General features: G+C 39.1%; 1 protein-coding gene across 1 annotated transcript in view; it reads right to left on the bottom strand.

The window, feature by feature from the left end:
* Nucleotides 1-25,671, bottom strand: part of COG2 (component of oligomeric golgi complex 2) — a gene marked incomplete at its 5' end in the record, with an annotated part of 53,175 nt that overhangs the window by 12,826 nt on the left and 14,678 nt on the right. The window contains 4 exons of the mRNA XM_006874170.1: nucleotides 6,119-6,270; nucleotides 7,504-7,565; nucleotides 11,476-11,615; nucleotides 23,086-23,212. Of these exons, the coding sequence (XP_006874232.1) occupies nucleotides 6,119-6,270; nucleotides 7,504-7,565; nucleotides 11,476-11,615; nucleotides 23,086-23,212 (481 nt within the window). The remainder of the gene's footprint in view (nucleotides 1-6,118; nucleotides 6,271-7,503; nucleotides 7,566-11,475; nucleotides 11,616-23,085; nucleotides 23,213-25,671) is intronic.

The following is a 25,671-nucleotide window of genomic DNA, read 5'->3' as shown; positions in this document are numbered from 1 at the left end:
ACAGTGAAATGGTAACATTTTCAGATAAACATAAATTAAGGGAATTTGCAATAACCAGGCAAAGTTTATTAAAAATACCAAAGGAAATCCTTCAGCCTGAGAACCAATAACAGCAGACAAAAACCTGAGATTGACATACATGGCAACACCACCTAGAATTCAATCCAGACATAGAAGTATCCAAAGTAAAACAAACCTACAAGACTGAAAATAGGGAATCAGACATATCATGTTATAGTGATGACAAATAGAAAGCAAAAAGAGGGAAAAGCATAGTTATAGAATTTCCAAATGGTGAGAAAGTCAAGTAGATTTCAGGATAAAACTATAGCTTTAAACTGGGGGGAAATTAATAAATTACAAGGTAACCTCAAGAAAATTATCACACCTTCACATCAAATCAAGAAAAGGGAAAACCATGAAGATTTAGAAACACTGAAACAGCAGCAAGAAATAGACAAGAAAACACACACACAAAAATGAATTCAGCCCAGAAAATTATGTGGAACAAAGAAACCAGCAGCACCACAGAAAAGCATCCAGGAAAATGACTGCGATAAATTCAGACCTACTGATAAATACATGGGATGTTACTGGATTAACTGCATCAGTCAAGATGCATTTAATAGAAAGTAGCAGAATGGATAAGAAAACAGGATCCTTCAACATACTGTGCAAGAGACACACTTTACAAACAAAGCCAAAAATCAGATTAAAAATCAAAGAATGGAAAAAAAATATATCAGGCTAACAACAATAAAAAACGAGCAGGAGTGACAATATTAATTTCTGATAAAATAGGACTTTAAGGCAAAAACCAGCATAAGAGACAAAGAACATTATCTACTGATTAAAAGGGCCAACTGAACTAGATGACATAATCATAATAAATATCTATTCTCTCAATGAAAACCAACTTCAAAATACATAAATCACACTCTAACAGAATTAAAGAAAGAAACAGACAATGCTACATTAAATTGTTTTTGTTGTTGTTATTATGTGCCTTCGAGTCAGTTCCGACTCACAGAGGCTCTGTGTAGGGTTTCCAAGGCTTTACAAATTTGCGGGAGCGGAAAGCCTCTTTTTTTCCCCCTGGAATGGCAGGTGGGCTTAAACCACTGACATAGTATGGGACCACTGAGCTCACTACAATAATAGTAGGAGACATTAATACACCACTTTCAATGAGGGACAGAACAATTAGAAAGAAACTCAACACAGAAGTAAACACAATAAACCAAACTGAGCTCACAGAATTATACAGAACACTCTAACCCACAACAACACAATGCACATTCTTTTCTAGTGCACATGGAACATTCTCCAGAAGAGACCATATGTCAGGCTACAAAGCAAGCCTCAATAAATTTTGAAACATCGAAATATGTCAAAGCTCTTTTCGGATCACAGTACTATAAAATTAGAAATCTATACTAGGAAAATCAAGGGGGAAAAATTAAATACATGGAAATGGAATAATACTCAACTTAACTTTAACCCAACTTAACTTTAGATTAAAAAAAAAATCCTTAAATCAAATTAAAATGAAAACATACCAAAACTATTGGGACACGGCAAAATCAGTGTTTAGAGGGCAATTCATAACAATAAACAAACACAAACTCAAAGAATGTTACCAACACTTTACCTAAACATCTCCAACAACTAGAAAAAGAGCAGCAAAATAAGTTTACAGTCACCAGAAGAAAAGATGAGAACAGAAATAAATGAATTAGGAAACGGAAAAACAACAAAGAATTTACAAGGCATGAAGTTGGCTCTTCAAAGCAGATGGGAGAACAATTAGGCAGGTTTGCATGGGCTAAGTGGGACAGAGGTAAATAATGATGTATGCTCAACCTTGGAACAACAGGGCTCTGGGATACAGAGATTGAGACATGGTTGGAATGGGGAAAAGAGGGGAATAATGTTAAGATGCTTGGCTGTCTTCTGAATCTTGGTTTTCCTTGCATTATATTATAAAATAGACACTGGAGGGGGAGAGAAAGGAATAGCTATAAACATCACCATAGAAAGCTTGTAAGCCTTCTGCCTATAACTGATTGGAATACCTAAAATGGGGCTACTACGTGCCCAGTGAAGGAGGCTTCCTGCGGAGCCTCTGCATTACATAAGACTATAGGTGGAAGACTGAACCACATCCAGATCTTCAGAGATGGGAAATTTCCACTTGAAAGGACAAGTAGACCAGCCTGGAGCAGCTAGAACAGAAGATACTTCTTGAAAGAAAGACCTACAGGAAAAATACAAAACAATATAGATAGACTGCCTGATTACTACAAGAATAAGCAAGTTGCTCGCCTAGGAGTCATCAAGGCAAGTGGTCAGGTTCTCTCAGAGTAAACTCCCTTCCAAGACTAAGACTCAATGGGAATACACGCTCTGATTGGTGACCACGCTCGTCACTGGTAAGGGGAAGTGAGGGAAAAACAGCAATGAAGCAGCAAGCTAAGCCCTACAATGTTCAACAGACTTCTGTGAACCTAGCTGGATACCTGGTTGGCCAGCAGTGTGGCAAGACCTGGGGACTCTTGGCCCCAGAGTCAGTGACATAGCCGCAGAGAACTAGAGTGGAGAGTGAAGCGTCCAGCTGATAAGAAGAGAGGACATATGCACAAGAACACCCACACTTGCAGATAATACCCACTTGACCTGGCTTCAATGACTGGATGATCAAACCTCAACCAGAAAAAGAAAGAAGAGGAAAAAAAGAGTATTCGGATAGAATTTGACCTTGATGACTTTGACCTATACCTATAGATGCAGTAGCTCAAAAGAGGGAACAAATACTTACAGCAAGGATCATTCCCACAGGGATGGGCAACTTGGACATTGGCTACCCAAAATGGGGAGGCTACAAAGGCAAGAAGTGACTGGCTTACAAGCTTTCAAGAAGGAACCTAGATTCAGAGGGCGTGAAGGAAGGTAGAATCTCCACTGAGTAGTATACAATCTGTCTAGACAGGGCTGTGATACAATAGAATAATTGTTATCAGGACTGCTTGTGAGGGCTGGAAATGTAAAGGTAGATGTTTTGTAGCAAGGAGGGGAGTGATTCACCTTTCGGTCTAGGAGTGGAGGTCCCTGGGACCATCAAGGGAGAAGAGCGGAGAGCGGGACCCTACCCAGAGAAGCAGTGATGTCTGAGATGGAGGCAGAGACGATGACGTGGAGAGATGGTGCAGTTGGGTACTTTAGACACAGAGAGGGAGAGGGGCTATGTGCTGATAACCTGGGGCAGGCTTGCATTGTATACCCTTTGGTTGGTTGATGATGCATGGAGGGGATTGTAACCATGGCAATGAAATGATATACGATAGGATGAATGTAAAACTAATGTTCTCCCATGTAAATTATGACATAATTCACAATAAAACATCAAAAAAAAAAAAAAGTTGGTTCTTTGAAAGGATTAATAAAATTGACAAACCATTGGCAAATTTAACAAAAAAACAGAAAGAGAAGATGCAAATAACATAAGAGAACAGCTGACACCAATTCTACTCAGACTATTCCAGAATACAGAAAAGGATGGAAAATTCCCGAATACATTTTATGAAGCAACCATGACCCTCATATCAAAACCAGACAAAAACATCACTAGAAAAGAAATTTAAAGATAGTATCCCTCATAAACAAAGATGCAAATTCTCAACAAAATACTAGCCAAAAAATTTCAACAACATATAAAAAAAAAATAATACCTCATGACAAAGTGGGATTCATACCAGAGATGATAGGATAGTTCAATATTGTTTTTGTTGTTGTTATGTGCTGTGGATTCGGTTCCGACTCACAGTGACCCTGTACAGGGTTTCCAAGGCTGTAAATCTTTAAGGGAACAGAAAGCCCCATCTTTCTCCTGCGGAACAGCTGGTAATTTCCAACTGCTGTCCCTGAGGTTTGCAGCCTGATTCATAACCACTACACTACCAGAGCTCCTTAGTTCAATATTAGAAACTAACAATCAATGTAATCCACCACATAAATAAAATCCAGGAAAAGAGCCACACGACCATAACCATTGATACAGAAAAAGCATGTAATGAATTCCAACATTCATTCCTGATGAAGACTGATGAGAACTGAAGATGCTTGGAATCAATTAGCCCAAGTAATGAAACATGTGAATATCGGTCTCCGTGACTCTGATACCAAAAGAACTAGATGGTGCCTGGCTACCACTACCAATTGCTCCGAAAGGGACCACACTAGAAGGTCCTAGAAAGCGTGGTGGAAATATGGAACAAAACTCAAAATTATAAAAAGATACTACGCTTACTGGTCAGAAAGAGACTGGAGGAACTATGGCCCTTGACTACTACTCTTCAGTCTGAAAAGGCACTCACCCACGTGGTCCAATTTTCATTCAAGCAGTAGACAGGTATATACGGGGGGACAACAACACTAGTAAGGTATGTTCACAATGGAATGGTCATTCATTCAAAATAAAAAAGGCAGCATTTAGCTATGGAAAAAGTTGAGAAGGGATGGGAAGTGGGTAGAATGAAACAGGAATCATAGGAAGAAAGTGGGATAATTGTTGCATGCAGGGGATTACAATCATTGAGATGAAACCAGTGTATGATTTGTTGAATATAAAACTGATGATCTTGTCTGTAAACCTTCACTCAATTCACAATAGACAGTTTTTAAAAAAGTATAATCTTAAAAAAAAACTAGCACACACACACACATATACATACACAAAAGTAAAAGGCTAATGAAAAATAAGTAGGTCCTGAAACCAAAGAAAAATTAATATGTGGCATACCATGGACTTTAAAAAATAAATGTATTGGGTAAACAATTTACTAAATTTAATTAATAAATTTATAATTAGAATTAGCAAACGTTAAAAAAATCTCAATCTCTCTTTGCTTCAAATAATACAGCAAAACCTGTGAACACAGGGACCTGTGGAAGGAGAAAACGTGCCAGAGAAGGAAAACTCAAATATTTTCCACTAAAATGAGCAAAAGAAGAATGGTAAGACTGCAACTTGCAAATAGCAGGCTGCTCTTTGGAGTTGACGCTCACTGTATTACCAACCAAGACTTCTTTGCTTAACATGTTGTTACAAGGGGAAAAACCAAACAAACAAAGAAAAGCACATAGCTTCAAGAAAAGAATGTGATGCAAAATGTAATACATTTGAATTCAAGTCAAAATAATTTATAAGAGACATTTTAAGAAATTCTGGCTAGCAAAAATACAAATCTCACTCGCTCTGTTGTTTGTAGTGTTGTTATGAGTCAGAACGGACTCGAGGACACATAACATCATCATCATTTTTGGAAAGGTTCCCTTTATCTGCAGTAGTCTCTGCCCACTGTCAAGAGTAAGTTAATTTTGTTTATTAAACTCCCTGTGGTTTGAAAAAAGTTTATGGAAAAGTGGAATAAAAAATAATGCAATTTTTTTGGAAGAATTTTTTGAAGCCTCCTCATATACTGGACTACTTAAAAAAGGGCAAAGTAGGATATTTTGAAAAGAAGTAGAAGTTATTTTTACTACTTTTTATCTTTATAATGGTATGATTATTTTAATTTATAAATGTTAAATATTTATATTATGATTTCATTGCTATGAAAATGAGTATTTAAATTTAGATAGATCTCAAAAAGATGGCTGCTGAAAAGCTTGTCAAGTGTGGTGCTTTTCAACAAAGCAGAGAATATGTGATGATAAAGACCTTTAAAAGGAATGAGTTGTTGTTGTTGTTGTTGTTAAGTGCCATCGAGTCAGGTCCGACCCATAGCGACCCTGTACAGGGTTTCCGAGGGTGTAAATCTTTACGGGAGTAGAAAGCCTCATCTTTCTCCCGCGGAGCGGCTGGTAGTTTCGAACCGCTGACCTTAAGGCTCGCAGCCCGATTCGTAACCACTACACTACCAGAGCGAATGAGTGAAAGACTATAAATGAAACAGAGAGAGAGAGCTGGCTAACAACCTTGAGAAGTTAGCCCACCACTGAGTCTGAATTAACCCCCAGGCCACAACATACCATTTTAAATTTTCACTGTAGTATTTAGCTTAGTGTCTTTGATTCTTATCAGTCTTAACTACTAATGAGGCATGCAGCTGGCCCTTACCTCGTTGACAAACATGGAGTAACGGGCTAAAATCTGAAGGGTAAGTTTCCACAGGCGGTGCACCAGCAATGGCAGAAACATCTCATCTGACCAACACTTTCTAAGACTGCTCCATGTTATGTAAGAAGCCAAAAGGCAATATGAACTTCCAGCTGGAGAAAAAAAATGTGCATTTAAGGAATCACAGTGAAGTTAAGTCAATGATGTGCTATAATCTCATACTTCCAATGTATACTTCAAGAGTTTAGAAAGTGGTATTCTGCAGAATTACATCATATGGTGGTTTGCAAAGCTGCCAGTGGAAGCAATGTGGATGGTCAACTACCACTGCCCAACGTTTACTAAATGCAATCATTTTACATGCTACCATTTCCTGGTGTGGTGATACAGGATAAACACTAGACTGCTAACTCTAAGGTCAGTGGTTCAAACCCACCAGCCAATCCTTGGAAACCCTATACAGAGTCCCTATGAGTAGGAACTGACTCAATCACACTTAACGAAACAGCAACTATCTTCCAGATGTTTGGATAAATATTAAACAATTTTAGCATTTAGAAACAACTTGGAGGAAAGGGTACGAAGAAGTATTTCATACACGGATGGAGTGGCAGCCATTTGAAAAGGACTTTTGTTTTGAACTTGTCCTGTTTCAGCTGTCTACTCTTCTCTTTCTCCACCTCTGCATACTTGCTATTTATATATAGGAAGTCAATTAATTATGCCTATTTCTGGCAGAGACAGAGGAAGACTAACTCTGCGGCTAAAATAGTGCAGTACAGATCTGACAGCTGACTTAGTTGCACAAAAGATAGAAATGAAGTCACAGAACACAGAGACCTATGTGGCTACAGACAGAGTCACATGATATTCCAATGTTTACCAGGAATATAACATGATGCAAAACTACAGATGGCTATGATAATATGCAAACATGTTCTGGCAAGTCTGCTACATGTCCAACGTCCCAAGACAGGTCGATGGGGCCTGGGGGCCTCAAGCACAAACTCTGACTGAGAATCATTCTGCAGGAAGACGAAGGAGCATACTTATTCTTGACCACACTAACCGGTTTTGGCCTGAGGAAACCAGATGGCAGACATTTTACAACATGAAAGGCTGGACACTGAGGTATTCGTGGACTATAGCACCATGACACGTTATATATTCACGGTTGAAAATAAATTCTGCTTCATACAGCATCTGTCTAAAGCAAGGTGCTTTATTGAAAAAAAAAAAAAAAAGTTAAACTGATTGTAAGTTCCAACTTACTATCTGATAGGAAAGGTACAAGTACCCCCAGGTGACAAAGATCGCCAATGATGTGAGGAACTTAATTAACTCGCTTGCTGAGACCCTGCAACTTAGCACTTTCAGGAAGTTACCTGGAGCATCTTCCAGTACATCCGTAAGCGCTGCTTCTAAGGTTCCTGCTATTTCTCGGAATCTGAAACAAAGCCAGGACATGAATTAGTGTTTGTGACAGACTGCTAGATGCAGCACCCTCTCCATCCCACACTTCTTCATGAGTAAAAGGGCCTCCAGGCTCTCATTGACAAGCCCAGCACTCTCAGAGATGTCCTACCAGCCCTGGACACCTCTTTGCGCAGGACATCTCTTCTTTTTATTTCCGAGAAGGTAATAGCACATCCTGACTGTACCACTACTACAGGGGGTTTGCTCTGTTACCTGCAGTTTGTTACCGGATCACAAACAACCCAAGGGTTTTCAACTGAAAACTGCCCACAAGTCTCCATCAAGAAGTCACTCCTGATGGGTAAGACTGAGGAATTCGCACTGACCGCCTAAGACAGGCAGCGTCCCTTAAACAAACAATAAATAAGGGGGAATCTGATGCAGACCGTGCAGACCCGGTCAGGAGGTCAAGACCCTGTGGGCCCAAGCGTTGTTGACCATCCAAACCATAGGCTCTGAGGATCAGACTTTAGCCACCTAGTAGACATAGCAAACTGTCCCTCATCTGATTATTCAGTAATGCTTGTTAGTAATCTCATACATGAGCCCTGGATATCCACAGACAAATGTAAAAACCTTTCCTAAAAGCCGAGACTTTAAATTCCAAAAAGGCAAGTTCCTCCCTACCCTCTCACCCCCCCCTCCCCCCAAAAAAAAGCTAAAGAGGATAGAGAGAAACACTGTTAACTGATGATATATGGAGGGGATAATAATCAATGTAATGAAACAAGCTATATGAATGGTTGAATGTGAAGCTGATGATGTGCCCTGTAAACTTTCACTCAATCCAAAATAAAAACATTTAATAAAAAAAAAAAAAAAAAAAGAAGTCACTCCTGACTAGTTCCCCTCAGCTAAAATCATTCCAGCCAATGCAGAACTTTTGTTTCTCTGTTTCGTTTGGTTGATGGTTTCTCTAGTCTCCAACACTTGGCTGACATGCTACTACTATCAAAGACTACTAAATGCCCTGTACTGGACAATGAGAAAACAGTAGCCAGCAGCTGTTTGCACCCCAACGACAATTACTGCAAGGGGTCTGTTGGCACTAGACTTCACTGCCTGGTCTTCTTCCCCTTCACATCACTTGGCCCTGAGGGTCACTTCCTGCATACTGCTTCTGTGATGTGATTGTTTTTCTGACTGACCCTGTACCACCTGGCATCTCAGAGCATCCCGTCAATGACTTGTTTTAGGGAAAGGAAACAATAAATATAAATGGCAACATATATATTTAAACTAGCTGCCTACATAGGTATCCCAACTGTTTAATTTTCCCCTTTTCATACTGGTTGTTCCAGGGCAATTTTTGTCTCTTTGCTAACAGTAAATTCTGACACGTGCTAAACATTAATTGGTCTAATGGATCATTTTGTTTTGGGATAATACTATGTGCCCTTTAAAAGCAATTCAGAGCCCTAAATACAAAGATTTCTGAACTCTTATATTTGGGTTTGGAGATGATCTGTAGAAGTATCTCTTCATGAATATCACAGGTCTACAATACAATAATACAAAAAGACTTATGCAAAACTAATGGTTATAGACTTTGCTTTTACATATAACAGAAATTCTGTATAATAAAGAAGGATACTTCAAATATAACATATACAGCATGCATGAGGTAGCTTCGAAAGAAATTCCATTATCTTTTCATTCGATTTTCCCAAGAACTTTCTGAAACCCACTCATACAGGTAAACATTCTGGGAGCATATAACATTCCAGAAAGATTTCAATAAAAATTTAAAAAGTCTTTGGCATTATAAGAATTAACACTCTTTTTTTCCAGGCACTGACTGTCTCACTACAATTTGAGCCTACTTGGTCACCTTTGTATTTATTTATTTTTCCTCATGAGAAACAGAGTCCTAAACCACCTTTCAAATATGTCATAAGAGCAAATTAAATGGAGACACTGGGGTCTCAGAATACACAGCATGTCAGGAATGTTGGGGCGGGGGCGGGGCAGGGAGCAGGTCTAGTGCCTCTTTCTCCAACAGGTAAGAGGGATGTAGGGTGTTAGCATCTAGTTAGACCCAGGAGCACAACGTGATACCAATATTCCTCCTGAGGAAAATGTCTAACCAGCATCACCCACTATCTTTCCGGTTTACTCTGCTGACCCTGAAGGGAATGAGACGACAATGCTACTCTGGGTCTACCATGTCTGCATGACTTCTGTCACCCTTCTAGGTGAGTAATCCAACACCTGCTAAAAATTAACCAAGCAGTCCTAGGAAGCATCTGAAATTGTGTTACATGAAAAAACAGGCCTTGAAAACATTCATAAATAAAACACCATTTTTAAAATTTATAAGGAAAAGTCAAGTAAGCCCTTTGAATACTTAAGTCTCAAACATGGTGAAGGCGAAAGCATCAGGGAACTGGCTGAGTTTCAGACCTGCCTCACAGATTTGAGAGTAACGGTCATGAGAATCTGTGGAGGTCAGGCGGTGTGGTGACCTCACGGGGATCCAGCTGGCCCAGGCCAGAGCAAGGGGCTGGACACAGGGAGATTTGGGAGATTCCGGAAGTGTCCTGGCAGGTTATCATGTGGTCTGAGGAAAAGGACTACTGATTGTGGAGGTAACAGGCAGAGGAGAGGGGGATGGGCTAGCATCAGAGACCAAAGTAATCTAACCTCAAACTTAAACTATAAAAACAAATGGTAAAATTGAAATATTATTTCACTACTGGACTCTTCTTCTGTAAAATGTTGGTTCATTACTAAAAATTTTAGTCATAAATCTAAAGGGCTTCTTGTCCTAGATTATCTTGGTGATAATATAACAATTATTTCTGATGCAGTCTAAGAATATATTACCTGCAAATCGTTAATTTTCTAATAAAAACACTACATGATGATGGAAAATTAAGCAATAAAACACAGTACCGTATATGAAAGGGCATTTTATAACTATATTCTGAAAAATGTGCTTTCATTATAAAAAAGATGATTACATACATTTACAATCATGCCAAGTAATTATGATCAAGGTGTCTAATTCTAAAAATATTCTATAATTTTTCCTCAATACATCATAATTAATGAAAGCATCCAGCAATTTAAACAAAAAGCCTTTAATTCTTCAAAGAGAAAGTCAACTACAATGTTTTAGTTGATGACTTTTTATGGGCGACCTAGCCATTGCCTCACCTCATCCAAGAAAATCTGCCAAAATGATTATTATCTATTTTTCTGTTAGAACACATATTGTTCAGCATTTAAAAAAAATCTCCCAATCACTCAACAGAACTTCTTATTGACTCATGTAAGTGATATTATCTTATTATCTGTGATTTTACTACAGATCACCATTTTCTAGAGTAGAAAGAACAAATGTCACAAAGATTATAAAGGTAGAAAAATAAAAACTAGGATTCTTATACACTAATAGATGAAATTAGCTGCAAAAAACCCCCAAACACTCAAGTGATGCTTCTTTGCATACCTTTACCTCCACTCAGAGAAAAGTGTTTCCACTCAGAGAAAAGTGTTTCAGATGTGGGATGGGGCCATTATTTGAGGCAGGTGATGAGACAGGAAATTAGAAAGAAAGAGTAGCTACATTAACTCCTCCTTTTTTCTATTAAAGAGGATGATCTTCAAACTGAATGGGCACAAAACAAGTGGATTTGAAGCTGGGCTTGAAGTCTAGCCTGCTCCAAGTCTAGTGCTCTGAGGTCTCTCAGTAACAAAAAAATAAGCTACAACTTTGGCAACCATGATACTACTTGTACATTTTCACTTTAACGTCTGTTTTCCAGGGGGTACTATAATTATTACAGAGAAGTAGCTGTTAATTGGGTGCAACATCCTTAACTGGTATCCAAATTCTACTTCAGAAAAGTAAAGGTGGGAGGAAAAAAACTACTGACCTTATTTGAAAATAAATGGGCAAGTTCCACTTATTATTGAAACTGTGATAGGCAGGATGTGCTCTTAATCTTTTCACACTGGCCTGGGATCCACATTGCACTTCAAATCTTCTCACAAAATCCATACTTATGGTATATTTCTAAAATAAGAACAAATAGAATTTTAATTATCAGCAAACTAATCAGAAGCAGAAACACATACTGCAAATCGCAATCAAGAAAAAGAAGGTCAACACAAAGAATCGTCGTTTCCACAGCTGAGAGGGTCTGAGATCCTCCTTCCATCATCCCCTACATATACACGAGGAACCAAAGTGGATATAAGACATGCCCAATATCCACTTCAGTGGCGGTGCCTCTTCTGAAACCCAGGAATTCTAAATCCAGTGCTCTTCACATGACAGAATGACAGTTCTCATATTCTAGGGCACCCTTAACCTCTCAGTTCACTGAAATTCGAAGAGACTACAGACTGGGTGCTATAATAATTCATCACTGCCTCTCAAAAAAAAGAAAAAGAAAAAATTTAATTAAGTTTTGATATATCTCAAACCATGTAAGTAATCCCAACATTTTATCAATGAGAAGTGGGAAAATTGACTAGGAATTAAGCAACTAACATTGACATAGCACCTACTATGTATGTCATGCATTTAGAATGACATTATTTGATTGAACTTACAGGACTACTCTGTTATTGCTGACAGGTGCCATCAACTCAGTTCTGACTCACAGCAACCCTGTGCACAAAAGAACAAAACACTGGCCGGTCCTGTGCCATCCTCATAATTATTATGTTTGAGTGCATTGCTACTGTCACTGTGGCACTCCAGCTTGTTGGGGTCTTCCTCTTTTTCACTGACTCTTCAGTTTTCCAAGCATAATGTCCTTCTCCAGAGACTATTCTCTCCTGATGACAGTATGTCTAAAGCACAAGAGATGACGTATTGCCCTCCTCACATCCAAGGAATAATCTGTTTTGTTCCAATACAGATTTGTTTGTTCTTCTGGCAGTCCTTGGACTTTTCAATATTCTTCTCTAACAGCACAATCCAATGCATTCTCTGGTCTTCCTTATTCAGTGTCTACCTTTCACATGCACATCTGAGTCTCTACTTCTTCCTAGTCTGTCTTTGTCTGTAGCCTGTCCACCATGGGTAAAACCTGTTAGCTGAAACTTGTCCACTGTGGGTGATCCTGCTGGTACTTAAAATACACACAGCATTGAGAAGAAACAGCTACAAATATCTATATAATAATCAGAACATAGAATGTACAAAGTATGAATCTAGGAAATTAGAAGCTGTCCAAAGTGAAATGGAATGTATAAGCACTCATATTCTAGGCAACAGTGAACTGAAATGAACTGGTATTGGCCACTGTGAATCAATCATATGGTTTACCATGCCCAAACCACAAATTGAAGAGAAATGGTGATGCGTTCAATGTTAAAAACAACATTTTAAGCTCTATCTTGAAGTACATTGCTGTCTGTGATAGGATAATAGCCATAAATTTAAAAGAACCAGTTAATACCACTATTATTCACATTTGTGCACCAAACACTCTGTCCCCAGCTTCCCTGTGCTCCTAACAAACATTGAAACAGCTCCATCGAGGGCCTCAATGAATGACTTCTGGACTGAGTGCCCTGAGCATAGTTTCCACCTAGGTCTACAGGAACTCCATCCTTCCCATACCCACCGTGTGAGCTCCTCAGCTGTCAGAAGACCCACAGAGTTTTCTTCTCTCCAGGTCCAACAGCAACAAATGTTTTTTGTTTTTTCCTTTTTGGTGTCTTGGTTTATTCTTTCTTCTTTTCTTTCCAGTCCCTTGAATTTTGGCCTTTCTATCTCTATGCCTTTTTCCCTTCTCTTCTGTTTCCCATTCCCATCTTTCCCCTCTTTTGATCTTTCTTTATGACTCTAGTCTTTTCCTCTGTTCATTTTCCTTCTGTTTTTTTCTTTTCTTTTCTTAAATTTCTTCCTTTTATTTTCCTCCTCTACAGCTCCATCAACCTGTCCCTTTTCTTTTTTTAGTTATTTTTTTCTTGTTTTTATTTCTTTTTCCTTAATTATTTTCTCTTCATTGTTGGTTGCTTGTTTGTTTATTCTCTTTTGTTTTCGTATATGCGTGTGTGTGTGTGTGTGTGTGTGTATGCTTTCTCCCATTGCAACCATGTCCATACAATCCAGCCACAAGCATACAGCTCCACCCACTGGGCAAGAGCCAGTACCAGCTCCACTACCATATGATCAACAATAGACAGTAAACTCACCGTAAAATGAGGTGCACGGACACTGAATGGAAAACAGCATCCATGCTTCCATTCTCTAACTATACCCACAGGAAACTGTTGGTGAGTGCCTAAGAATACAGCAACAGACAAACATCAATTCACTATAAACAGGACAGCACCAGGACATGTCCTAGAGACAGCAGACAGTTTGGCTCACATGAAACAACAGGAGAGAATGTGTTAAAGGACCAAGATGCAGAGCCCGAAAATGTTTCTGGGGGAGAAGAGGCAATGGAATCAACTGAAAAAGTATTCAAAAGAATGGTATTTAGGCACCTTCAATGAACTGACAGGAAGATCGAGGAAAGAAAGAACATAGAAAAATTTTAGAAGAATTCAGGAAAACCTAAAAGAACAGACAAACAAAATAAATGCAAACTTTGAAACAATACAAAACCTGCAATTAGGAATCCAGAGGATTAATACTAAAGTTTCAGAAATGCGCAATATATTGAAAGGGCAAAGGAATAGACTCAAAGCAATGGAGGACCAATCTATGAACTTGAAGAGAAATCTCTCAATACTAATATGTTAGAAGAAATCTGAAGAAAGTCTAAGAGTTATATGGGAAACCATGAAGAAGAATAACTTTCAGGTGGATTGGAATTTCAGAACAGGAAAAGACAATAAAAAGTATAGTGAAAATTGATGAAGAGTTGTTGGATGAAAACTTCCCTAACATCATGAAAGACGAGAAGATAAAGCATACAAAAAGTTGAATGAACCCCCAAAAAAGGGCAGGCCCCAAAAGAAAATCACTAAGACATATCACAATCAAACTTTCCAAAACCAGACTAAGAAAAAATCCTGAGAGCAGATCAGGGAAAACAAAAAGTTACCTACAAAGGAGAACCAGTAAGACTAAGCTCTGATTTCTCAGCAACAACCATGCAGGCAAGAAGGCAATGGGCTAATACATACAAAACTGAAAGAAAAAAGTTGCTAATCAAGAATCATATACCCAGTAAAGCTGTCCCTCAAATAAAACAGTGAAACTAGGACATTTCCAAATAAGCAGAAATTAAAGGAATTTGTAATAATCAGACTAATTTTGGCCAAGTAAAATACAAATGGGTGTTTTCTGAAGTAAGAACCAACAATAAGAGATTAACAACCTACAAGACTGAAAACAGGGAACTGGAGATGCCAATTTATAATGAGGTCTACTACAGAACAAAATGAGTGACTATAGTAGATACAGAACATCCAAATGACAAGGAAGTCAAGTAGATTTCAATATCAATCAAACAGTTCTCAATGGGACAAAACTTTATAAATTATAGGGCAACTGAAGAAAATCATTATAGCCTCACATCAAAATATAAAAAAGAAAAACCACAAAGATTTAGTAAACATTAACACAACAGGAATGCAAAGAAAACCCATAAACAAGATGAACTCAGCTGAGAAAATTATGTGGAAGAAGCTAGCAGCACCACAAAACATACATATAGCAAACTGACAGCAATCAGTTCACACCCATGGATAATCAGAATGCATGTAATGGATTACATGCACCAGTCAAGAAACAAAGAGTAGCAGAATTTATAAGAAAAGAAGAACCTTCAAAATACTGTCTACAAGAGACAGCCTAAATGCCCATCAACAGAGGAATGGTTAAACAAACTGGTACACACACACAATGGAGTCTTGGTGAGGCTTTGTGGAATAAAGCATTAGACTACAGAGTCAGTTTGAACTGCAAGGTCAGTGGTTCAAACTCACCAGCAACTCCTTGGGAATCCTATTCAAGTTTGCTCTGAGTCTGAACTGACTCAAAGGCACTTAACAACAACATAATGTTAAATAATAACAATGAAACTGCAAAACACCTCACAACATGGATGAATCTGGAGGACATTATATGCTAAGTAAAATTAATCAATCACAAAAGGATAAATACGTATGAGACCACTGTTGTAAAAAAGTGAAGAAAAGATTTTCTTGATAAAAGAAACATTCTAGGATGGTTGGGGCAGGGAGGGAAACTATTCATGAGTTAGAGGGTAGATATATTAACACGGGAGACAGCGCAGGCAATATACAACAAGAGGGATGCTGGCAGAGGACAGATGAAGGTAGCACAAGACAGGAAGGAATGCAGTAGTTAAAGTGAATAGAGGTAAATAGAGGGTAAATGGAGGGTATTGCAATCATTGTAATGAAGCACAGTATATGATTTGTTGAACGTAAAATTGATGATTTGCTCTGTAAACCTTCACTCAATTCACAATAAAAAGTAAACAAACAAACAAACATCTGATTACAGAGAGGTGAGGCTTGCTGGTGGATAGGGTAGAGGTGCAGTGAAGATCTCAGTCAGCAATACCACAGAACACCCGACGAAGCGGGTTCAGGGGAGAGCTCCAAAACTGAGCCACATAAGTAGGAATATTTTAAAAGTTTGAAGGCTTTTAGATAGTGGAACTTGTAGTGGAAGTAGGACCCTAGTACTTTAGAATCTGCTGGGCTCAGCGCCCAGAGCCAACAACTTGGGAGAGATCAAATGGCAAGACCAAGTGGGCGAGAACAGACCCGCTAGGAATTAATGACCATGGGAACCTCCGAGCAAAGGTGACAATATTCTCTGTTTGGTTTGGTTTGGTTCTGATTTTTCTTTTTTTGTTGTTATCTGTTCATTGCGGTCTGCACACCTCCATTCTGGTGACTAGAGGGGGTGGTGCCTGAGCGAGTAGACACCCCCTGCCCCCACCACTGGAGGATTTTTCCACCATGCATATGCACAGACCCTCTCAGCATTTAGAGAGACTTGCCTTCTTGCTCTTTGGGTGAAATGGGGTCAGTTCCGACTCATAGTAACCTGGTACAGGGTTTCTGAGGCTGTGAATATTTGTGGGAGCAGAGGGTCTAGTATTTTTCCCGTGGAACAGTGGGTGGTTTCGAGCTGCTGGCCTTGGGGTTAGCGGCCCAATTCACAACCACTATGCTACAAGCAGGCCGCTTAAAACAGTCACAGCCGACCCAGAACTGTTTATTAATAGGGAAAAGGCCAGAATAGGGGGAGTGAAGAGGGAGAGAGTTTAAAAACAAAACAGGCCCAAAACTAAATCCTGAGGTACAACATAACAACAAACAGTGGCATCTTGAAATTCATCAGAAGGCCTTGAAGGCAAGAAGCTGAAAGAGAACAATAAAGTCATACTCATATTAGGCTACAGAATTTTTCTTCTCTTTTCTTTTTTTCTTCTTCTCTCTCTCCTCTTCCTTTTCTGCAATTATAGATTATAGTATCCTATCTGATTTTTTTAAAGTCTTTATTGTGACTTATGTGCATTTACATGGGAGAACATCAATTTTACATTTATCCTATCTTATTTCGTTTCATTGCATTGATTACAATCCCCTCCAACCATCATCAAATACCCAAAGGATGTACCCCACAGGCCTGCCCCCCGGCTGTCAGCACACAGCCCTTTTAATTCCCTGAATCCAGTTTCCTCAGCCACTCCATCTGTCTTGGATGTCATCATCTCTGTCTCTATGCCTGGCGTCACTGCCTCTATGGGTAGGGTCATGCTCTCTGCTCTTCTCACTTGATGGTCCCAGGGACCGCTGCTCCTGGGCTCCTTTTGTCAAAAAACATCTACCTCTACTTTCCGACCCTCACAGTCAGTCCTGATGGCAGTTATTCACCATTGTACCACAAGAGTCTTTTCCCTATTTCCTTTCGCCAGCCCGGTCCAAGCAGATTGGAAATCATTCAGTATGGGTTCTACCTACCCCTGCCCCGTCTGGAACTAGGCTCTCTCTTAAAAGTTTATAAGCCAGTCACTTCTTGCCTTTATAGTTCCCTCCACCCCCCAATTTTGGGTAACCAAAGTTTAAGTAGCCCATCCCTGTCAACCCTGTGTACCGAGGGGATGGGAGTGATCCTTGCTGTAAAGATTTATTCCCTATTTTGAGCTACTATATCCATACGTATAGGTAATGTTCATAAAATTGTAGTGGATTACTCTTTTTTTTACCCCTCCCCTCTTCTTTCTACCTCTAGTCAAGTTCTGATCATCCAGCCATTGAAGCCAGGACAAGTGCGTACTATCTGCAAGTATGGGTGTTTTTGTGCAACTCCCCTCACTTCATATCAGCTGGACGCTTCATTCTCCATTCTGGTTCTCTGTGGCCACGTCACTGCCTCTGGGCCTAGGAGTCCCCGGGTCTTGCTGTAACTGCTGGCCATCCAGGTCTCCACTGAGGTTCACAGGAGTCTATTGAATATAGTTGGACTTAGATCCCAACTTCATTGCTGTTTTTTCCCCCTCTTCTCCTTATCGGTGACCAACGTAGTCACCAACCAGACCATATGCCTGTTTGTGTATTCCCCTTGAGTCTTAATCTTGGAAGGGAGTTGGCTCTGAGGGGACCCGACCACTTGCCTTGATGGCTCCTGGGCGAGAGCCGTCTGTTCTTGTAGTAATCAAGCATACTGCCATTATTGTTTCTAATTTTTCCTGCTGGTCTTTCTTCACGAAGTATCTTCTGTTCTTCTAGCCGCTCCAGGCTGGTCTACTTGTCCTTTCCAATGGAAATTTCCCACCTCAGACAATTCTGGATGGGATTCTGGTTTCCACCTATGGTCTTATGCAATGCACAAGCTCCATAGGAGGTCTCTTTCACTGGACAATTTCTAGCCCCCTTTAAGGTATTCCAATCAATTACATGCTGAAGACCGGCTTACAAGCTTTCTATTGTGATGTTTCTGGCTATTCCTTCCCCCGGCCCCCAATGGTAGGGAAGGGAAACCAAGATTCAAAGACAGCCAAGCATCTTAATACTATTCCCCTCTTTTATCCTTTCAAACCATACCTCAATCTCTGCATCCTGAAGCCCTGTTATTCCAAGGTTGTGTATACATCATCATTTACCTCTGTCCCACTTAGCTCATGTGAACCTGCCTAACTGTTCTCCCATCCACCTTGTTCTTCTATTCCCCTCCCTTTTCTTATGTATTTCCAGCCCCACCCGCACCCCAGCATCCAACCTTTTCTGTCTATTCCCTACCCTGTGCTCTCTCCTTCCCTCTCTCCCTCCCCTCCTCTCATCCCATATATCCTGGGGATCAGCAATTATATATAGTCTGCTCCCCTTTTGGGTGGGTTCTTTTTCTTAGTCTTCTATAACAATGGTCTTATACAGTATTTCTCCTTTTGCGATTGACTAATTTAACTCAGCATAATGACCACAAGGTTTATCCATATTATGTGGTGGCTTGCAGCTTCCTTAACATAATCAAGAGCATATACACAAAACCAACAGCGTACATTACTCTCAATAGAGAGAAACTGAAAAGCCTTCCCACTGCAAACAGGAACGAGACAAGGATGCCCTTTGTCACCACTCCTATTCAACACTGTGTTGGAAGTCTTAGCAAGAGCTATACGGCTAGACAGGGAAAGTAAAGGCATCCATGTTGGCAAAGAGGAAGTAAAACTCTCTCTATTTGCAGACGATATGATCCTATATGTAGAAAAACCTAAAGACTCAGTAAAAAAGCTAGTAGACCTCATTGGAAGATTCATCGAAGTGGCAGGGTATAAGATCAACATACAAAAATCAGTTGGATTCCTCTTTACCAACAACAGTGCTGAAAAGGACATTATGAAAGCAATACAATTTACAGTGGCCACCCAAAGGATGAAATATCTGGGAGTAAATGTAATCAGAGATACAAAGGACCTATACAAAGAAAACTAAAAAACACTAAACACTACTACAAGAAACCAAAAGAGACCTACAAAAATTAAAGAATGCACCATGCTCCTGGACAGGAACACTTAATATTGTGAAAATGTCAATACTGCCCAAAGCAATTTACACATATAATGCAATCCCAATCCAGATTCCAACAACATTCTTCAAAGAGATGGAAAAAAACAATTACAAACTTTATATGGAAAGGAAAGAGACCCAGGATAAGCAAAGCACTGCTTAAGAAGAGTAAGGTTGGAAACCTCTCACTCCCCGATTTCAAAATTTATTACATGGCTACAGTGGTCAAAACATCTTGGTACAGATACAATGAAAGACACAATGAACAATGGAACAGAATTGAGAATCCAGAAATTAACACATACAACCAACTGATTTTGGACAAAGTGCCTAAATATATCGCATGGGGAGGGGACAGTCTCTTCAACAGATGGTACTGGCAGAATTGGAAAGCAATATGCAAAAGATTGAAACAAGACCTTCACCTCACACCTTATACAAAAACCAACTCAGCATGGTTTAAAGACCCAAATCTGAATCCCAGAATTATGAAGGCCATCAATGAAAAATAGGGCAAAATGAGAGAGCTCTAATTCAGGGAATATACAGACTACCAAACATTCTGAAAACTATACAAACAAAAGTAGACAAAATAGATGACTGGAACATACTAAAAATTAAAAACTTACGTGCATCAAAAGACTTCACCAGAAGAGTAAAAAGGGAACCCACAGAATGGGAGAAAATCTTTTGCAACGACACATCAGACAAGGGACTCATTTCTAAAATATATAAGAAACTACAACACCTCTACAAGAAAAAGACAAATAACCCAATTAAAAAATGGGCACAGGACATGAACAGACACTTCACCAAGGAGGAGATCTGGGCAGTCAACAAACATATGAAGAAACATTCACGATCACTAGCCATTGTTGTTGTTAGGTGCCATCGAGTCAGAAAGCAGAGACTATCAGAAAGATGTTTTTACCTGTGCTTTATTGACTATACAAAAGCTTTCAATTGTGTGGCTCATGAAAAGCTATGGACAACATTGCAAAGTATGAGTATTCCGGAACACTTAACTGCGCTCATGAGAAATCTGTACCTGGACCAAGCAGCAGTTGCTCGAAAAGAACATGGGAACACTGAATGCTTTAAAATTAAGAAAGGCGTGCAACAAGGTTGTATTCTTTTACCATACTTATTCAACCTGTATGCTGAGCAAATAATCTGAGAATCTGGGTTATATGAACAAAAACGTGGCATCAGGATTGAAGGAAGACTCCTTAACAACCTATGATATGCAGACGATACAACCTTGCTTGCTGAAAGTGAAGAGAGCTTAAAATATTTACTGATGAAGATGAAAGAGCACAGCCTTCAGTATGGATTACATCTCAATGTAAAGAAAACAAAAATCCTCACCACTGGACCAATAAACAACATTCTTATCAATGGAGAACAGATTGAAGTTGTCAGGGATTTCATTCTTCTTGGATTAACTATCAACACTCAACGCAAGCAGCAGTCAAGAAATCAAATGACCTACTGCATCAGGCAAATCTGTTGCACAAGATATTTTTAAAGTGTTGAAGTGAAAAGATGTCAGCTTGAGGACTGAGGTGAGCCTGACCCAAGCCATGGTATTTTCAATAACCTTACATGCATGCAAAAGCTGGACAGTGAATAAGGAAGACCATAGAAGAATTGATGCTTTTGAGTTATGGTGTTGGAGGAGAATATTGAAAGTGCTATGTGCTGCCAAAAGAACCAATAGATCTGTTTTGGAAGAAGGAAGTGCAGCCAGAGTGCTCCCTGGAGGCCATATTGTCAGGAAGGATCAGCTGCTGAAGGGTCAGAGAAAAAGAGGCAGAACTAATGGACTGGCCAAGTGGCAGCATCGTTGGACTCAAGCGTGGCAACAGTAGTGAGGTTGGCCCAGGATTGAGCCGTGTTTCGTTCTGCATAAGGTTACTATGGGTCAGTACTGACTCGATAGCATCTAATAATGAATAATAACAGTTGGATCTACTTTTCATTTCCTGTCTTTTTAATGATCTTTTGCTGTCTTTCTGCCTGTTTTTAATGCCAACCTACAACTCCTCTGGTCTTCCATCATTAGTGTGTACAGTGTTGTTGCTCTTGTTGTTAGTCAGTGCCTTTGAGTTGGTTCCTACTCATAGGGATCCTATGCACAACAGAATGAAATGCTGTCTAGTCCTGCACCATTCCTACAACTGTTGTGAAGCTTGAGTCCACTGCTGATGCGACTGTCTGTCCCATTCTATTTCATAGGGGGTCTTCCCCTTTATTGCTAACCCTCTACTTTACCATGCATGGTGTCCTTCTCCAAGGGCTGTTCCTCTCCCAATAATATGTCTGAAGCGTAAGAGACCAAGTCTAAGAAACATTCTGGCTGTACTTCTTCCAACACAGATTTGTTTGCTTTTCTAGCAGTCTACAGTACTTTCAATATTCTTCTCCAACACCATAACTTAAAAGCATCATGTCTCTTATGGTCTTCCTTCTTCACTGTCCAGCTTCCTCATTCATATGAAGTTATTGAAAATGCCATGGCTTAGGTCAGGGGCATCTTAGTCTCAAACTGATATCTTTGCTCTTCCAAAACTTTAAAAAGGAGAACTGCTTCCATGAGTGTCAATAGTGGATCCAAGCAAAATGAAGTCTTTTGATAACTTTAATCTTTTCTCCATTTATCATAATGTTATTTATTGGTCCAGTAGTGAGCACTTTCATTTTCTTTACATTGAGGTAAAATCCATACTGAAGGCTGTGGTCTTTGCCTTTTATCAGTATTTTAAATTCTCTTCGCTTCCAGCAAGCAAGGCTGTCTCATCTGCGTATCACAGGTTGTCAATGAGTCTTCTTCCAATCCTGATGCCATGTTCTTCCTCCATTTATAATTCACCTTCTTGGATTATTACTCAGTGTATAGATTGACTACAACCCTGGTGTACACCTTTCCTGATTTTAAAGAATTTAGTGTCCCTCTTGTTCTGTTCAAATAACTGTCTCTTGGTCCATGTATAAGTTCTTCAAGAGTACAATTAGAGTTCCAGAATACTCAGTCTCTGCAATGTTTTCTATAGCTTGTCTTGATCCACACAGTTGAAAGCCTTTGTATCACCAATAAAGCATACGTAAACAGATTTCAGGTATTTTCTGCTATACACTACATTTGAAAAAACCCAAATAAAATCTTTGTGCTTTTCTTCAAAGTTATACAGTTTCATTTAATCATATCATTGTAACAGTATGCAAACCTAATTTTTCAAAGGAAACTATTGCAAAGGCTTCTAATTGTTCTAAATATAATTGTGACTAGGTAGGTACATGACTGTCTAACTTGTTTAAAGAAGATCCTATCTAGATTGAATTACAATGTACATTCTAAAATTAAAATTATTTCTAAAGTATTAGAGATTGCAACTTAGATAAAATAACAAAGCAACTTAAATTTTTAATAAATCATAGAATTAAGACCAGAAAATAAAAGAACATGATTATTTGAAAGTCTCAAGCTGATAATTTAAATAATTAAAACATTTGGGGGAGGTTACCTCATGAAATGCATCAGGATTTCCAGGATTAAAAAGTGAAGGCAATTTTTTTTCTAATCCTTGTACTATTTCTGGCCAGACAGAATTCACCAAAAAGTCATATCCAGGAACAGTTTTGCCTTTTTCACTGCAAGAGAAAAACAAAATTTCAGTCGAATACACCATCATCTTCTAGTAAGAAGAGTAACTTGTTCTTTGTGATGCTTCTGGGTTCCCTAAACTGAAACTTATTTTAACCTTTAAAAAAACTATTGTCAATTAGTTTGTTCCTGAACCCTGATTCTTGCATCTGTCACACAGTCGATCAAGCTGATGTCCAGAACTCTTCTATATAAAAACATCTTGTTCCTCTCCAATAAAACCTTTACATTCTGCCTTGAAAAGAAGTTTTCTAATACCACACACACACACACACACAATCTTTGCATTCAATCTCGACATCATTAGACTTTAAAGCTTTTTAAATTATGTTGTTACTTTGCAATTATTTCATTATCTCTAAAATCACATTAAGTTTTCAATTCTATGACTATTTCAAGTAAAATCTTGTGCTAAACCACTTAACATCAATTTTGAACGTGTTTAAATATTTTAGCACTGGATTTTAAATTTCTAATTAACAAATAAGACTTATTAATTAGAGGAAGCATAGAGATAAAAGAATGGATAAAAGTCAGATTACCTGGGTTCAAATCTTGTGTTTTGGTCAAGTTAATTAGCTTCCCTGTGTTTTGGTCTATTGATCTTTACAATGGGACTAACAACAATATCTACACCTCGTGGGATCATTATAAGGATGTAGATTTGTAAAGCACTTAGAATACTGGCTAATATAGAATAAGTGCTATGTTATCATGACTAAACCAATAAGTAAATAGGGAAGACACCTTAACTTTCTACTGAACTGAAATATCTTTTTGCAAATACCACCTCTGATCTGTTCACTTAGCTACATATTGAGTAATGTGCTATATTTTAAAATAATGTTCTAATGGTCTTATTTTAGCAAATCTGGAGATTTGGTAGCCAAACTGTCATATTATATTGGTACTTTGGAGTCCTGGGGTGGCAATGTAAAATAAAGCACAAGGTTGGCTTGAACTGCAGGTTGGCAGTTCAAATCTACCACACACTTCTCAGAAACCCTATATACAGTGGTAGCTATGTGTCAGAACCGAGTCAGTGGCATTGAATAACAACAACACTGGGACTTCACATTTATGTAATTATTATGATAAACCAAAAAAGGCTTTCGACATTTTCCTGCTAACAAAAATGATCAGCAAAGCTTTGCTGTTGTAGGACCTAAGGAAAAGACTCCATTCTATATATTAGCCTGAACACGTCCTCCTGTTCCAGGAACGTGCTAAATCAGCTCATGCTGCCTTAGAATATCCTTTCACCCCTAGCAACAGCAAGAACTAGATAAGTGCAGACAGGACAACCCAAGGCCAGATGCCAGATGTTTTCCTTATCCTAGCCTAAAAACAAAGACCACCAGTACTGACCAATTAAACTGTAACACCTCATACTTTGCCAAATGTCAACCAATCCAAATATTGAAAAGCTAAAAAACCCTGAGCTTGCTTGAAAACTCTATAAAAACCCTGCCAACTGGGAGTTCAGGGCTCCATCCCTAATCCGCTGCATCGGATGCGGGTGGAGTCCGAGCTCGAGCTTGAATAAACAACCCTTGTGCACTTGCATCGGTGTCGGCTCCTTGGTGGTCTTTGGGGACCCCGAATTCTGGGCATAACACTATGAAGCAGTTTTATTATCATTCCAAATAAGTACGGATGAGAAATTATTGGTGTGGGTAGGTAGAAGAAGGGTCAAGAAGAGAACAGAAGATGCCACTCAGATCCAATTCCATATATCACTAGATACTTCTTGTTGTTGTTGTTGGGTACCATCGAGTTGGTACCGACTCATAGCGACCTTATGCACAGCAGAACGAAACACTGCCTGATCCTGGGCCAACCTCACTACTGTTGCCACGCTTGAGTCCATCAATGTTGCAACTTAGCCAATCCATCTCGTTGGGGGTCTTCCTCTTTTTCTCTGACCCTCCAACTTACTGAACATGATATACTTCTCCAGCAACTGGTCCTTCCTGACAATATGTCCAAAATATGAGAGACGAAGTTTGGCCATCCTGGTCTCCAAGGAGCACTCTGGCTGTACTTCTTCCAAAACGGATCTATTGGTTCTTTTGGCAGGCCATGGCACTTTCAATATTCTCCTCCAACTCTATAACTCAAAAGCATCAATTCTTCTATGGTCTTCCTTGCTCACTGTCCAGCTTTCGCATACATATGAGGTTATTGAAAATGCCATGGCTTGGGTCAGGAGCACCTTAGTCCTCAAGCTGGTATCTTTGCTTTTCAACATTTTAAAAAGGTCTTGTGCGGCAGATTTGCCTAATGCAAATCTTATTTCTTGACTGTAGCTTGCGTGAGTGTTGATAGTTGATCCAAGAAAAATGAACTCCTTGACAACTTCAATCTTTTGTGAGGATTTTTGTTTTCTTTACATTGAGATGTAATCCATACCGAAGGCTGTGCTCTTTCAGTTTCATCAGTAAAT

The sequence above is a fragment of the Chrysochloris asiatica genome, unplaced genomic scaffold (genome assembly GCF_000296735.1).
Source record: "Chrysochloris asiatica unplaced genomic scaffold, ChrAsi1.0 scaffold00265, whole genome shotgun sequence".
NCBI classification, from domain to species: domain Eukaryota; kingdom Metazoa; phylum Chordata; class Mammalia; order Afrosoricida; family Chrysochloridae; genus Chrysochloris; species Chrysochloris asiatica.
This window is presented reverse-complemented; position numbering and strand designations above follow the sequence as displayed.